Source organism: Peromyscus eremicus, chromosome 16_21 (genome assembly GCF_949786415.1).
Source record: "Peromyscus eremicus chromosome 16_21, PerEre_H2_v1, whole genome shotgun sequence".
Lineage (NCBI taxonomy): Eukaryota > Metazoa > Chordata > Mammalia > Rodentia > Cricetidae > Peromyscus > Peromyscus eremicus.
Window position 1 is genome coordinate 25,175,413 of NC_081432.1, and position 15,993 is coordinate 25,191,405.

General features: G+C 52.0%; 1 protein-coding gene across 1 annotated transcript in view; it reads left to right on the forward strand.

Annotated features, from left to right (window-relative positions):
• The window catches only part of LOC131893821 (cadherin-23), a 309,989-nt gene that overhangs the window by 150,901 nt on the left and 143,095 nt on the right, over window positions 1-15,993 (forward strand). The window contains exons 8-9 of the mRNA XM_059243908.1: window positions 1,460-1,588; window positions 9,176-9,254. Of these exons, the coding sequence (XP_059099891.1) occupies window positions 1,460-1,588; window positions 9,176-9,254 (208 nt within the window). The remainder of the gene's footprint in view (window positions 1-1,459; window positions 1,589-9,175; window positions 9,255-15,993) is intronic.

Below are 15,993 nucleotides of genomic sequence, written 5' to 3' on the forward strand. Positions count from 1 at the left end.
CCACAGCACCAAGTCTTGGCCCCCTACTGCTATAGAGAAGGCACGCAGCCCAGACCCCCGACTGATGCAGAGAGGTCACCTGCCCCTGGCTCTATGCGGCCGCACCACATGACTGCAGGATAGACAGCCAACCCCAGGCCCCATATGGCAGCCGACACCTCAGTTCCCTGGATCTGGCCTGGGTTGAGTTTTAAAGGATGGAACTTTTCCCTCAGGCTTGGCCAAGACCTCAAGAGACCTCCAGAGCCAGGAAAAGGCAACTTCTTGCCTGATTCTCTGGGAGATCCCTGCTGAGAATTCCTATTTTCTCTTCTAGTTACCTATTAGTTTCTTAGGGAAAGACCTAAATAAAAAATAAAATAAAACTGACTTGGGAGTGGAGGGGACTTGTAAATCTGGGATCCCCTTTTTGGGCACACCCACTAGCAACTTCTACATCCCCTTCCCCTACATCCTGTGAGCACACCTGGGCCCGGAAGCATGCAGGTGCCTGCTCCCTTTCCCTGTGAATCTGTCTTATGGGATAATCTCTACCCAGCACACAAATGGCTTTGGGATATAGGATTAGACCAGAGCTAGGCACTAGCAGGAACGTGGGTGGCCAGGCCCATCCAGAGGCCAAGTTTGTGCTGGGATGATAAATACAGCAAGATTGCTAGCGATCTACCAACAGTCAGGCCCTGAGCTGGGTCAAGACTTCTCAGATGATAGCCTCCCACTTAGTCCCCGGACAAGTTGTTACCAGGAGTTCCGGGGGCTGGTGAGTAGCCATTGGCTACTGGACGCTTCCCCAACATGGTGGTTCTTGCTAGCTGGATGTACTAGGCTGTTACACAGACTTTGGTGTTCTTTTCTTAGTGGGCTTTATAGGACCAGGTCTCTCTGAGTATAACAGCTTAATATTGTCTGCCCTGTCCCAGGGGGCGTGCATGACCTTCCTGACCTCTCTCAGCACTGCCTCCAGGAGGCCCCCAGATGGTACGGGCCCTGGAGCTCCCCCTGCTGGTTTGACTGGAAAAGTCACCTCCTGGCAAATGCCTAGCTGAGTCACAGAGGAACTGCCCTCCGTCCTGGGATGGGGGCCAGTGGCCCTGGATGAACACAATAAAGGTGCTAAGAACAGCACCATTCCTATCCAAGCTAGTGGTCCCACCCACCTGACGTTCAGGAGAACTAGTCCTAGACCAAGGCCCTGGGGTCAACAGATCAGCCTCAGCCCAAGCCCCTGATGTAACACCACCCTCTCTCCAGGCTGTCCTGTTTCCATTTTCTTGAATTCCTCAAGTACCACCAAAGAGCCTTCATGGTCTTGAGCCTCCCTGTAGGATTTAAAAGTTCATGTGTGTATTTGTAAATACAGGGGTCACACAGCATTGCCCTAGGCATGTATGCATGTGTGATCACAGCATCCTTCTAACCCAACACTGTGTACACTCACTCTCTGTGTGTGTCCTTCAAGGATCAAGACAAGACCAGACCTCTGTCTACACTGGCCAACCTGGCCATCATCATCACGGATGTGCAGGACATGGACCCCATCTTCATCAACCTGCCCTACAGCACCAACATCTATGAACATTCTCCTCCGGTAAGCCCTGCCTGCAGCCCCAATGGCGGCCATTGCCTGCCTGTAGTCCCTGTGAGGGACAGTGGACACCCCAGGTACTCTTCATATCCCACTGTCTTCCATCTCTCTCATACTCCCTGGAAGGTACCCTGGGGCAAAGAGCTAAGTATGGTTGACCATGGGGAAACTGATTCAGAAAGACTCATGAGCAGTATACAGATGCCTACGAGTACTCCAGCCTGTGCTGGGGATGGATGTGGATCTAGGCTCAGCCAGACATCTATGGTGCTTAGTCATGTTCTCCACAGCCCTGCTGCCCCTGTTGGCCACCAGCACAATGACACAGCTTCCTTCTGTTGTGAGGCTTCTCTCTCAGGCCCAAAGTGTCCTTTAGAGCTCTTGGAACCATCTGCCCTCCCTAATAACTCCTTCTTTAGGGGCTCTCAAGTTCAGGTTTCAGGGGAGATGTCTGATTTTGTATGTCACAGGCCTATCGTATGGTTCCCCTGGGACTATACAGCTGTCCCTGAGCCAAGAGCTGTGACTGGGGGAAGGTCTCAGAGGACAGAAACGGGCCATGGTACACTCCACAAGGGCCTGGCTGGGACCCTGGCTAAAGTATGGGTGATTGTCACTGCCTGGTAGCTGCCTCACTTGTGTGCAGACTGGAATGGATGCCTGTTATGAGCTGATGAAGGAGAGCGGGGTACACCCCCAAACAGACATTTCAAAATGCAGCTCGGGGGAGTGTTTGTGAAAAGAACAGAAGGGCTTAGCTCAAAGGAAAAGTGGGGGGCCCCTGGAGGCTGGAGATGTTCAGAGCCTCACCCGGCCCCATGCACTACTCAAAGCCTCAAACATGGGCAGAGGTGGGTATGGACAGAGTCTTAGGCCAGTGCAGCCAGGGAAAGCCTGGCCCTGTTTGGGTACCATGGTTGTTCTGACTACAGACATCCCCGGCACCAAAGGTATGGATCTGGCATTTGGTCACTTGCTTTGGTGGCCAGATATGGAATGAAGAGTCTCACAAGCAAGATGCTTGTCCTCTTGCTACTCTGGGTGTCTGAAGCTGCTTGGAGAACAGACAGAGTCATCTCAGGCTCGCTACTCCCTTCCTTGGCATTCTAAGCACACCAGGTCCCCAGCTTTTAAAGTCCAGGCTGCATGTGCTCAGTCCACCCGAATCCAGGGACTTCCCCTTCCTTTCTATGCCAACCCCAGCTTTGCCAGGCCTGCCTCTCAGCCTTAGGCCAGACCTGACTGCCATCTTCAGACAATTACAGGCCTGCCACCTGTCTCCAGCTCTGGGCTTCTCCTTCTGAGTGCTCAGAGCTTGAAAGCGACTTGTCTAGCATCTGCTGCCATGCTTGCCCAGTACCACGGTTCAGCAGCGACAGTCTTTGATGGGCTTGGTGTAGTGGGGTTAGAGAGGCATCTATGGAATGAATGAATGAGTGAATGAATGAACACAGGCTCTGGTCATACCAGCCCTTTTGTCCTGCTGCTCGTCACCAACCCAGAGACCACCTGTCCTTCAGTCCCCAGCTCTCTCCCTGGCTTGTCTCTCACTAGTCTCAGAGTTAGACACCCCTCTCCACTACAGTACAACTGACGTCTAAGCTACATAACTTATCGGTCAATCCCATCTCTTCTGTAAGGTTCACATAGGAATGTAGGCTGAGTAATCTAAATGCCCTGCCTCTGGAACATCAACTTGGGATCCTCTTGGGTCTCCCAGTACACTGTGTCCAAGAGAGAGTGAGGGAAAGATGCTTAAAGCCAACTTGATTGGTACGCACTGGCTAGGTCACCAGAGGAATGTTGATGTAACCAACTGTCTTATTAAATAAGAAACACAGAACCAATGCAAAGAAGAAAGCCAAGAGATCAGAGCTAAGAGCCTTACCCTGCAGCTAGCCTCTTCAGCCAAGAGACCTTTCCAAAAGAGAGCTACTTCCTGTGTGTTTGTCTTTATATAGTCTTTCTGTTCTGCCTTCTCATTGGTTGTAAACCCAAACACATGACTGCCTCGTCACTGCCTGTCTGTAGAGACTTCCAGGTCTTCTATGGTTGGTATTGAGATTAAAGGTGTGTGTCTCCAATGCTGGCTGTATCCTTGAACACACAGAGATCTACCTAGTTCTGCCTACCAAGTGCTGGGATTAAAGGCGTGCGCCACCACCACTGCCACACTCTCGCTATGGCTCTAATAGCTCTGACCCCCGGGCAACTTCATTTATTAACATACAATTAAAATCACATTTCAGTACAAATAAAATACCACCATAGAGGAACCTTGAGAAGCCCCCACACTGCTATCTACACGTACCCTGGGAAATGGGGACGGGTAGAAGGTTCCTGAAAGAACCCATCCTCACAGACATCCAACTGTGGTGGCTGGTGACTCAGTGGGTCCGTTAGCCACTGCTTCATGAAATAGTCACAAGACCGTGCCTTTGACCCACGGCGATGCCTTCGTAACTCACACAGGTCTTCATGTCAGTTATCAGTTTTCCTCTGTCCCTCCGTGCACTCATTCACTACTTCAGCCTCATCCCCATCTCCCAGGTATTCATTAGGTGTCCTGTATGTAGGGCCCTGGGCTAAGTAAGCTCCACCATTCTTTTCTAGAGGATTCCATGGAGCAGACCAGATGTGTGTCTTCCTTCACACCTACTCTCCCCATGCCCCTTTGCTGCTTATCACGTGATTGTCTTCTTTATCTCAGAGATCTTAGAATTCCTTTTTTTGTGCTTGTGTGGCCCATTGTCTGCCAGTTCCCGGGGAGCTGCTGCACCCATGCTCTAGGGGCATGGTACACACTTTTACAAGGGTTATGGCCCAATTGAAGAAGACAGATCAAGCTTTGAGTTGGGTTCCAGCCTCTTCTGGGCATTGACCAGCCCCATAGCCTCTGTGTGGATCTGCTTCTCTTAGTCCCTCACTGGAAAAGGGATCTCCACTTTCCCATCCCCTACAGCCTTTCTCCTTCAAGCCAGTTCCCACAGGCTCCAGGCCCGATCTCTCCAGGCTGCTAATCAGTTTCCAAGCCTCGATCTGAATCTCCATGTCCCTTTAGTGGGACGCGCTGATTTCAACACAGTCATTACTTAGCTGGGCCAGGGCCGAGATGCAGCATGGCCTGTTCAGTATCCCAGGCTGGAGGACCCAGGCATTCCTCACGCCCAGCCCTGTCTCTGCTGCTCCCAGGGGCCCTGTCAAGACCCTGCCCCACCCTCCCGGCTCCCCCTCTTTATCTGCGGTTCCCAGCATGTATGTCTCCCTCTATCAGTGTATCAGGCTAGCAAGCTTCATCTAAAGTGTATATATTACCTAATAAAATCCTTCTTATTTGGGATTATTGCATCAAATTTTAATTTCCTCACTCGAACAGCAGCATGTCGGCCTGCCCGTCAGCGAGGGGCCGACAGAAGGTGAAAAGAGCGGATAGGCTGCACAAATTACTGCCGGCGATGCCTATCAGCCCTTTGACTGGAATTGACTGGAATTAAGGACTGAGAAATAGGATTTTCTGCCTCAGAATCTGCTGTGGCAGCTCTCGTCGGAAGTCCCCGGCAGTCCCCACCAGCCAGCCCCCACCCCAGTAACCCCCCCCCCCCGCCTCCAAAGCAAACTGCATGTCACCTTTCAAGTCTTTAATAGTGTCAGAGAAATGGGGGCTGGGGTGTCCCGGCTAAGCTTACAGAGAATGAGATTGGTTAGTGGTCTCGGAGGCCCAGCACAGTCCAGTCTGGTCCTGGCAGCAGCCACTTCCCTGGGGACAGACCACAGAGGGCTGAGACATGGCCCCTTCTAGTGAAGTCCCAGCTCATGCCCCACTTCCTGCCCACCAGGCAGAGTCCTGGCCCTCTGATCTCTGCTGGTAGAGGCTCGTTCGAGGCTTAACCTTCCATTCCCCGGGTACCGACACTCTGCCTACCCACCACGCCTTGTGAGCTTAAGCAAATTCCTGAAAACTCCAAGAATATGTCCTCCTTTGCAGGCTCAGGAGAATCTCTGCCTACCCATCATGCCTGGCACATGGTTGGTACCCAGGAGATGCTCACTTAACTGGCTCTTCCTTGTGGGGTATCAGCTGTTCAAATGTAGAGAAAACTCCTTAGCTTGAGAATGGAACTTATCAATGTGGAATGCTGAGGATCCAAACTAGCTGAAATTATTCAGGAAACAATGCACAGTCCAAGACAAGGCACCAGGGGTGGCGGGGAGACCAGCTCCCACTTTTTTCCCCAGGGTACTCTTGAGGAGGAAGAAGTGAGAAATATTTAGATAGAAATATAGAGGGAGAGAGACAGATAGAAACACAGGATAGCTTCAGGAGGGCCTGGGTCAAAACCCACCAGCCTCTTCTTTCTCTTCTAAAGGGCTATTTATAGAAATGCCAAGGGGTGGAGCAAAAGACCTCTCCCCAGCACAGCAAAGTGCAGACCATCCCAAACACATGGTAACCACACACATGGTTGGTCAAGCCATCCCCTAATGCAGCCCTGCTGTGTAAAGCAAGCTCAAATTCTCACCAGGAAACCTCTGTGGGCTCCCACAGGCACCCAAGATTTCATCAAGTGTTCACAGCAGCTCTCTAGGGCCAAATTTATAATGTCACTTATATCTCCCGTGTGTGTGTGTGTGTGTGTGTGTGTGTGTGTGTGTGTGTGTGTGTTCATATGTGTGGATGTACATATCAGTTGCTGGACAGTGGAGCCGGTTATACCCATTTTATAGATAGAAAAACAAAAGGTAGGAGGTCCAAAGTTACAGGAGCTCAAACCCTTAACTCTCTCTCTGCTTCTCTTCTTGTCATGAGGAGTCAGGACCTAGCCAGCCTGTCATTTGTCACCTCTCAGAGTACAGTCTTTCTTCCCAGAAGGCCACCTCCTCCTCACAACCTGAGTACCTGGGGGAGGGAAGGATCACTTGGCAGGGCCTGTCTTCAGGCCTCTAGCTGGAGCAGGGTCTCCCACTCACCCTCCTGGGTGTGCCCCCAGGGGCCTTGCTTCCTACAGAGCCACAAGCTGTGGGTGGGGACTCATCCTTGGAGGCCCAGTCCTGTGCTGGCATGCTACACTTCCTCCCCATGCCTCTCGTCTTTGGAAATAAGTTGCAGTATATTGAAAATATAATCACTGAGACTCTGAAACAAGAGCCGTGGGCTCCCGAGAGCCCCCATACCTCCTTGTTAATTCCTTCTCATAACGTTTCCGGGCCTTCTGTCTGCACTTGTATTAAAAGCTCAGAGTTTTATTAAAAGTGGATTTATTTACCCAAAAAGAGATGAAACCCCAAACCTGATTGAGAGCCTGGCAGAGCTTACTCGGCAGAGGCTTGGCTCCAACTTTGGCTGAAAGAGGGGGCCCCTTGTCCTCATGTCCCACACAGCCAGTTCTGCTGAGTTCCCTCGCCCACCCAGAGGTACTCTGATCTCCAGCTCAGGTATGAATGCCCATGGGGATGGCACCCACAGGGCTCTGAAGACCGAGGGGCTCTTGAGTCACAGACGTCTCTGGACAGGCCAGTATAGCTGCCTTACCCTGTTCCTTGAACCCAGCCCATCCTACCCGGGATAGGGCAAGGTATACATCTGTCCCTTAAGTGTATCGTTTAGTACTGGAGCTCTAGTGACCTCTGAGCTTAGTCACTCTGGTAGGTGGATCCCTGCTCTAGCAGCCCAGGGGCAGCTTAGGAACCCTCTTATAGGATACATGTGGCACCCAGGCAGAATGGAGCTGTCCCCATGTCTAGAAAGCCAGTTCTGGAAGTTGAAGCCTCAGGATAGTTGTATACCCTTAGGACCTCCCACTGGGGACAGACCAAGTCTCCCCTGGTGAATAGTGAGCCCCTACATGGACAGGTCCCCAAAAAAGAGCCCCCAGTGAGATGATGGAAGAAGCTGTGTAGGCCCTTCAAGTGCAGAGTTGGGCTTCCCTGTGGCCTCCATGCACCCCAAGTCAGGAGTTCTCCATGCTCCATGAGAGGAAGCTTGGGAGGCAAGGTGACCGGTCTACCATGTGACTACCCCTTGGCCCCTGATCGGTCTAGAACACATGGCATCTCCAGGGACGGCTGGCACATAGGCATTTCCAAATTCCACGGGTGCCAGTGCTTAGAATAGTTCCTGACACAGAGCAAGTGACATTCGGAAATGACATTAGCATTATTATAGCAGAACCCTGCTGCTGCCTCAGTACCTGGTGGACAGGAACATTAGAGCCAGAGCATTTAACTGTGAGCCTGGCTTCCTGTTCACTCCCTCCCTGCTCTGAGACCTCCAGGAGTCTCTCAGCTTTCTGCCTCTGTTTCTTCATCGGCAGAGAAAGGCCAGGTCTTAGGTTATTGGGCGGCTGGGGTACCTGAGTCCATTGGGCCAGCGTGATTTCAGCAAACCTCTGTGCCAAGGAAGGCGTGCTCTTCAGTGTGGCCACTTGGTTCTTCTCATAGCCTGTTTATCCAACTTCTTAACAAGGCCAGAGGATCCGACCAGAGCTCTTGCTCCCTGGGGGAGAGGACAAAGGGACTGGGCCTGCTTGCCATATGGCCTGGCCTCTTGGTACATCCTGAGGTATTCCCACATTCCCTCAGGGAGCTTGGAGGCACTCCATCTTCTGCACTCGAGGTTAAGGGAGGCTGGAAGGGCATCTAGAAAGAGCAGTGCTGTCTGGGGGAGGAGACTGTGGCTCCTGCTGGGTCTCCACAGCCGGTCTGGGAGGACTCGGAGGGATGTGCTTGCCCCCGAGGCAGAGAACTGTTGTCAGAAGGTGAATGAGAAGCAGACAAGACCACAAGAGCCCCTTCTTAGACTTGTGAGTACCGGGAGGATACTTCCACCCACCCTACCCCCAAAAGGTGGAGGTGGGGTCTGTCTGCTGTCCATTACCCAGAGAAAACTTCTAGGACGTGACCCTCAGGTACATAGGGTGGACAGGGACAGCTGACACATGCAATGGTGTGATGTCGCCTAGAAAGGGGGAACGAAATCGCTCCTGGCAAAGGACAGCTCAGCAATGGTGGTCATGGTGACAATGTCAGTTTCTTCCCCGGCTACATTTGTGTATTCATTCAGTGAACTGCCGTCAACTGATGGTTCCTTACCAGCGTCCCTTCCTAGAAGCGCACACAGCCGAGCCCCTGTGCTGTGCCTTTTCCCTTTCATTTTCTTTCCTCGAAGAACTCCTCCTAATTCCTCACAACCCATCCTAAATGCTGCCATCTGGACACGCCTTTCCAGGCTCCTCCAGGTGGACCAGGTGGATACCTACTCTTCCCTGTGCAACTGTCCATCTCATCACCCCCAGATGTGTACAGCAGCTGTCTGAGCCTGTCCCTGACCCTTTGCTCTGTGAGGAGAAAGTCCATACCCCCTTTGCTGGCTCCCTCAGCTCCCAGTCCCTTGACCATCAATGTTGTGAGGGAATGGGGACTGAAGACAAGGCCACCACCGGAATCAGGAGCAATGTCATGTGGGACTTACTTGCTGGGCAAGCTTTGGAGTTGGGAGTTGGCCTGGGGAGGGATCTGAGAATGCTAGGACAGCCACAAAGAAAGACAGCAGTCAGGGATCCAGGTGACTGAACTCAACTGTCTCCCAACCAGGGCACAACTGTTCGGGTGATCACTGCCGTGGACCAGGATAAAGGGCGACCCCGGGGGATCGGCTACACTATTGTCTCAGGTAAGCCAAAGTCTGCACTCTCTGTCACATAGCTCAAAAGAGTCACTGCTGGCGGCTCAGGCTCAAAGAGCCACGGACTGCATGGAATGGTGTTTGAGACCTGCCTCTAGTTCCAGTCCTTGCTAAGGAAGGGGACAGATATAAAAGTGAGGAACAGGGTTAAAAGGGCGTGGTGTCTGGGGGGTGGGGGTGGGGGCCTGGGAAGAGGAATGTGTGTTACTGTCCAAGGTCTGAAGCTGTGGGACTTCTGGGGCTTTGAGCCTGGAATGTGGTGACCCCTATCTAACCTCCTTCAGTGTGCTGGGATTTCTCTTCTTATTTGGTGAAAAGGTGGCAATTTTTGCATCACTTTGGAACAAACAGAACTGCTCCTAACTGATTTCAGGTCCTAATCACACTTGTAGGCGACAGGCATTCAGCTGAGTAGTGCCGGGGAATCATCACGGGAGACACCTTGCCCTACCCCCCACCCCCTCACCAAAAGATCCTTGCAGAATAGCAACTGACTGAACGGATGGCTCTGAGTGAGGAGATGCCCAGCTCATGCATGCCTTACCCAGAGACTGACCCGTGGCAGCTCTGAGGCACTCAGGGAGCTAAGTTGCCCCCACTCATAAACACTGGCTCTGTTCCTACACCATGCACATCTCCTCATAGTGTCACAGGTCAGTGTGCAGTCTCTGAAGGATGATCCCGGTGTATCCAGGCAAGCCAGACAGATGAGGAGGAGGAAATCAGGCCACCCCACCCCACACCCCAAGAAAAGAGAGTGACGTGGTCAGAGCATTTCCCAAAAGAGGGAAAGGCATGGGGATCAAGAAGGGAGATGGGCCCGGGCGGTGGTGGCAGACGCCTTTAATCCCAGCACTCGGGAGGCAGAGGCAGGCGGATCTCTGTGAGTTCGAGGCCAGCCTGGTCTACAGAGCGAGATCCAGGACAGGCGCCAAAACTACACAGAGAAACCCTGTCTCGAAAAACCAAACCAAAAAAAAAAAAAAAAAAAAAGGGAGATGGGAGGCTCCCCTGAGCTGACTTGTGTTGGCTGCGTCTTTATCTCACTTGTCATTCATATATTGGGAACAGGAAGAGTACTTGCGTCTAGGTGGTTCATGGATCATGTGACTTGCTCGTGTGATGTGCTTAGCTAAAGTGTGGAGAACACTTTGCAAGCATTTGTTCTTTGATAATATTACCAGCAGCCGACAAGAGGTAGGCAGCTGCAGTGGGAGGAGGGCCCCTCACGTCTCTAGGATCAGGAGACCAAGAGTGTTGCAGGCCTCAGGCAACCTACAATTACTTACTCTTATTATGCGATAAACCCAGAGAGCCCCAAAGCCAGGAAGATGTAGCCAGTGTGGGTTGAGCATCTGTAGGAATTGGTGCTTATACCTCTGAATCCCTCTGATGCCTCCTACCAAGTCCTCATTCTGGTGTCCAGGACAGGATCCAGCCCAGAGTAGACCCTGATGTACACTCATGCAATGATTGTCATTCTTGGGTCCAGGGGGCCAGTTGAACATCAGGCACCTCAGCAGCCTGGGTTGGTGGTAAGGGTTCTGGCTGTATGTGGCAAGACCCACCTGCCCTAACCAAGTACACACAGGCCCAAGCTAAGATGCATGCAGTTAACCTGTCCAGACCTGAGGCCCTGGCCCCTCGGGGCTGTTTATCAGCCGCAAGCAAGGGGATTTATATCTGCCCTCAAGTGCTCTCTCCCCACTACTAATGACCCCTCTGTTTTGCCGAGAACAAAGAGGCCTTCAGTGGTAAGTTATGGCTCCATCTCCATCAATTTGTCCTCAGCCCCTCATGGCCACACTGAGCCTGATGAATGACAAGGTTCTTTCCCACAGAGGACTTGGCAGGGGCCACATGTCTTCCTGTGCCTGCCATCCTGGGCACCAGGGGCATCATCCTCTCCATGCCAGGCTACAAGGGCCTTTCTAGGCTCCTGTCCCAGCCTGAAGCCTGAGTGGACACTCCCTAGCCTCATCCCTCCTCTGCAAGGACCTCCTCTGCAAGTCCTGCTGCAAGGACTTCCCCATGCAGAGCACTGGACCTGGCCTCCAAAGTCATGGGTTTGAGGACATGCGCTGCTCCCTGCCAGGAGTTGTATTGTAGAAGGATGTTTGACTTTGCTGTAGGCTTGATGGTGTTTACCTATAAGATGAGGCGAGGAATCCTAGGTTCTGTGGATGGGGCTCAGTTGGTTGAATGCTCGCTTAGCATTCCAGTGCTACATAAAACCGGCCGTGGTAGTGCACACCTGTGATACCAGCGCTTGCTGGAGGTAGAAGGATCAGAAAGGTTCGAGGTCATCCTTGGCTGCGTAGCAAGTGGGTGAGTTTGAGGCTGGCCTGGGCCACATGAGACTCTATTGCAAAAATAAAATAAAATAATTGAAAGAAAGAGGGAAGGGAGGGAGGGATGGTGAGAGGGAGGAAAGGAAGGATGGTAGAAAAACAAAATTTAAAAAAGAAGGAAAAGAGAATCCCTATGTGGACCCAATGGTGGAAGGACCATAAAACACTAAGGACTGATGAGTAATTGTCAAGGAAAGATCCTTGGGACTGGTTCATTTCCTCAAGGTACAGAGAAACGTTGAGTAAGGGCCTGGGGCCATTGTACTTGGTGTACCTCCAGGCATGCTGGCCAGTACAGCCGCCCCCAAGACTACTGAGCACTTGACCCCTGGCTGGTTTCCATTGAGAAGTACAGTCCCTGTGACATACAGGCCTGGGTGTGGCTCAGCAAGAGGGCACAGGCTTAGCATGTGTGAGGCTCCTAGGCATGTGTGTGCCATCCTAGCACCTCCAAGAAAGAGTATCAATGTGTCCTGTTGGCCGTGTGTAAGATGGTAGCATTCCAGATCTCCTGGGTTACCCACAGTCCTAGAACAGCCTAGAAATAGTATCAGTGTGTCCTGTTGGCAGTGTGTAAGACAGTAACATTCTAGATTTCCTGGGTTACCAATAGTTTGGTTTTAGGATTTTAAGTTGCACCGGTGTTCAGATGGTTATAGAAGACCCTGCTCTGGTGTAAGGCTTCCTGGACTTAGCTCCAAACAATGACCATGCCTGGAAGGATGCTGCAAGAACCATGCAAGCCAGTAGTCAGTCAGTCAATGGAGCATGGATTCCACAGTAGGTGCTCACAGAGACAGGAAGCACTCGCTTTTCACCTACCACAGATGGCCAAGGGCTGTCTAGGCCAGGAATGGTGATGATGTCCTGAAAGGGGTAGGGACCAGTCACCATCTCAGTCTCAGGAACCAGCCATGTTGCCCGGAAGGTGGACCTATAGCTGTATAGGAGCTGTGAAGAACTCCGGGGTGACTAAGGAGGGGGCAATGGCAGTGGGGGAGATGGAAGAGAGACCGCACTGCATCTTTAGAGGTGGGACTAGATGTCAGCATGGGCTGGGGCTCCTCAGGGGACACCCCTACTTTCCTTTGTAAGAAGAAATAAGAAAATTCTGTGAGATCCTGCACATCCAGCCCTTGGGAGTGGGAACCTTGCCAAGGCTTGGCCATCAAAGCCAGCTTGCATCACGGATCATGAATGGGGATCATGAATGGGGATCGTGAATGGGGATCATGAATGAGGATTAGCAAGGTGGGCAGAGTGAGGGGAGCTGGGCACATCTGACACCTCTGGTGAATCTGTGGCTGAGCGCAGAGCAACTGAGGTGTTGAGGAGGCAAACTACTGATGGTAGCAGGGCCAGCTGTGTGGCACGGAGAGGGCCAGCCTGGGCCATGAGAGCATTGGATGGCCACTCGGGCTGCAGCAGGAGAGGGACGGAGCTGGGCATGCTTTGAGGATGCTCAGTATGGCCAGAGTGTGAATAGTGGGTCGGGGGAAAAACAGGCTAAGGCAAGCAAGAATAACAGGAAGGATGCTATGATGTCCCACCGAGAGGTGGTGGCAGCCTTAGCCAGCTGTCGTGGTCCAAGGACAGAACAGAATAAGAGGAGGACCTAGAGGCCGAGAGGCCAATGACTGATAGCCAGGTGGTGTTGGCCAGGGAGGAGTCTGAGACTGCTCTACATCATTTGTATTTTCCTCTCTGTCTTTTCAATGGTGGGGATGAAACCCAGGGCCTTGCACATGCTAGGCAAGCGCTCTACCACTAATACTCCTAGCTCCCTAACCTTGGCCTGAAATGTACCTTTAGAGCCCCGGATGGAGGAGCTTCACAGTTCAATGCTACTTGCACCCAAGAGACACCTTCTCCCCTGGCCAGGTGAGAAGCTGTGAAAATCCAAGTAAGGGCCTCATTGTCCACTGCAGCTAAGTGTAATAAGCGAGATCCCAAAAGACAAACCCCACACGGTGTGACTTCTCTGTGGAATCAGGATAAAGAAGAACTCACAGGAACAGAGAGGAGAAGGTTGTTCCTGGAGATGGGGAGGTGGGTGGATGGGAAGATCTTGTGAAGAGGGTCATTCATCAGAATAAATCCTGGAGACTGCCCAGTGTAGTCTAATGCTGGCATGGTGTGTGCTGAACCTGCTGAGGAGCAATCTAAGGCCGCTGCATCATCACACATCCTAGATCAGAGCTAGGTAAGCTGATGGGTGTGGCTGTCACCTGTCCGTGGGGCTCACAGACAGTGCATGCATCTATCAAAGCACCTTGTTGCACACCTTGACCGTGTACAACTTTGATCTGTCAATCAAACCTCTACAAAGCTGAGCAAAACTGATAAGACCATTGTGTAAAGTGACTGCTACTTGGTGGTCATCTACAGCAGGTGGTATCTAGTTGGCCCTTACCCAGTGTCAGCTGCTCCCCTCTTCCTGTGCCCAACAAGCTGCATCTTGCTGTCACAAGCTGCATTGCTAGCCTGGCCTCTGTTTCTCTCACAACAGGGAGCTAGTAAAGGCCTTCTTTCAATAAACTCTAAGGTCCACTGTGCTGGCTAGTTTATGTCCACTTGACATGGACTAGAGTCATCTGAGAGAAAGGAGCCTCCACTGAGAAATCGCCTCCATGAGATTGGGCTGCAGGCAACCCTGTAGGGCATTTTCTTATTTTGTGACTGATGAGGGGGCAGCCTGTTGTGATTGGGGCCAACCCTTGGCTGGTGGCTCTGGGTTGTCTAAGAAAGCAGGCTGAGCAAGCCAGGAGAAGCAAGCCAGTAAGCAGCACCCCTCCATGGCTTCTGCATCAGCTCCTGCCTCCAGGTCCCTGCCCTGCTGGAGTTCCTGTCTTGACTTTGATGATGAACTGTCCTCCAGTGATGGACTATGATGTGGCAATGGAAGCCAAATAAACCCTTTCCTCCCCAATCTTGTTTTGGTCATGGTATTTCATCACTGCGACAGTAACCCTAACGAAGACAGTCCACCACCTGGATTCTATCCTGCCATCCTCTCCCATCAAGGGTCAGATTTCTACCCTCCTTTTGATCACTCTAGTTTTGATCTCTACCCCAGGTAGAGAGTCATCTGGGGAAGCTGCAGGGTAGCTTCCAACTGAGTTCCTTGGTCCAGCACCACTAGGGAGCCTGCTAGGTATGGGGCCTCTCAGGCTACCACCCTGTGCCTGTTGCTCCAGCCTCCTGGACCTCTCAGAATGAGACTGTGTGGATCCTTTGGTCTCCTTGGGCAGCACAGCCATTGCTGATAAGTACCAGAGTGAGTGATTCTTCTTGGAGCCTCTTCCTGCAGCAGCAGGCCTGTGGCCATTTAGAGTCAATAGACTTGGTTAGCAAGCCCACCCTAGAGCTTTCCACTGCTTTATAAATCCAGCCTCACCCTCAGTCCAGGCCTCTCCTTGGTCCTCTTATAGCAGTCAATACCTCTTCCCCCATCTGCTCTCTGTGCACACACCCCCAAAGGCTGAGGAGAGGGGATCCCAACTGGCCTAGCTTGACCACAGGTTCTCCTTCCTAAGAGTCGATGAAGGAGAGACGTTAATCCATTTCTAGACAGGGAAAGACAAAAAGTGTGCCTACCTTGGCCTAGGGCCATAGCTACTAAGTGACACAGGCATTGAGCCCCAATCTCTTGGGTTCCAGAGAACACCCAGTATCTTTGACAACAGAGGTCCCCAGACCAGCGGCATCAGCATGACCCAAGAAATTTTGCGTTGCTGGCGACACAAAATCCAGGGCCCCACTCTAAAGTTGGGGGCCGGGCCAGGTGACACTGATAACTGCCAGACTGAGGACCTCACTATGCGAAGCTCGGCATGTGTTCTCCACAGGCGGTATCAAGGACCAAGGGTGTGAAGTTTCCTACTTGGGAGGGTAAAAAGTATCTTACTCTTGATGTGTGAACCACATATGTGTGTGTGTGAGGTATTCAAGTTGCACCATCAGGGGGTAATTAGGATCAAGGGTCCCCAGGGACTCATCAGAGTGGCACAGGGCAGGTGGGGAATAGTGAGAAAAGAAGGCTGCTTAGGAAGGACCAGTCTAGAATGAAGAAGACATGAGAGGTATGCTGGTTCCAACCCCTCACCCCATCATCTGACAGGCAGAAACCTCATTTGCAGGTCACACAGGGGACATGGCCAGGCACCATGGGAGAGGGCAGGGAGGTGCTGGGCTCCTTCCTGGATTCGCTATCAGATGAGATTTTTTGGAAAATAGATTGTTTAGGAGGGACGTTTGATGCACATATGCAAGTATGCATGCCTACACATGGGGGAATCATTATTTATAGTCAGCTTTGTATGAACCCACACACACATACAACAGTAACTACATCAGGCCCCTGGCCACGGCCTGCT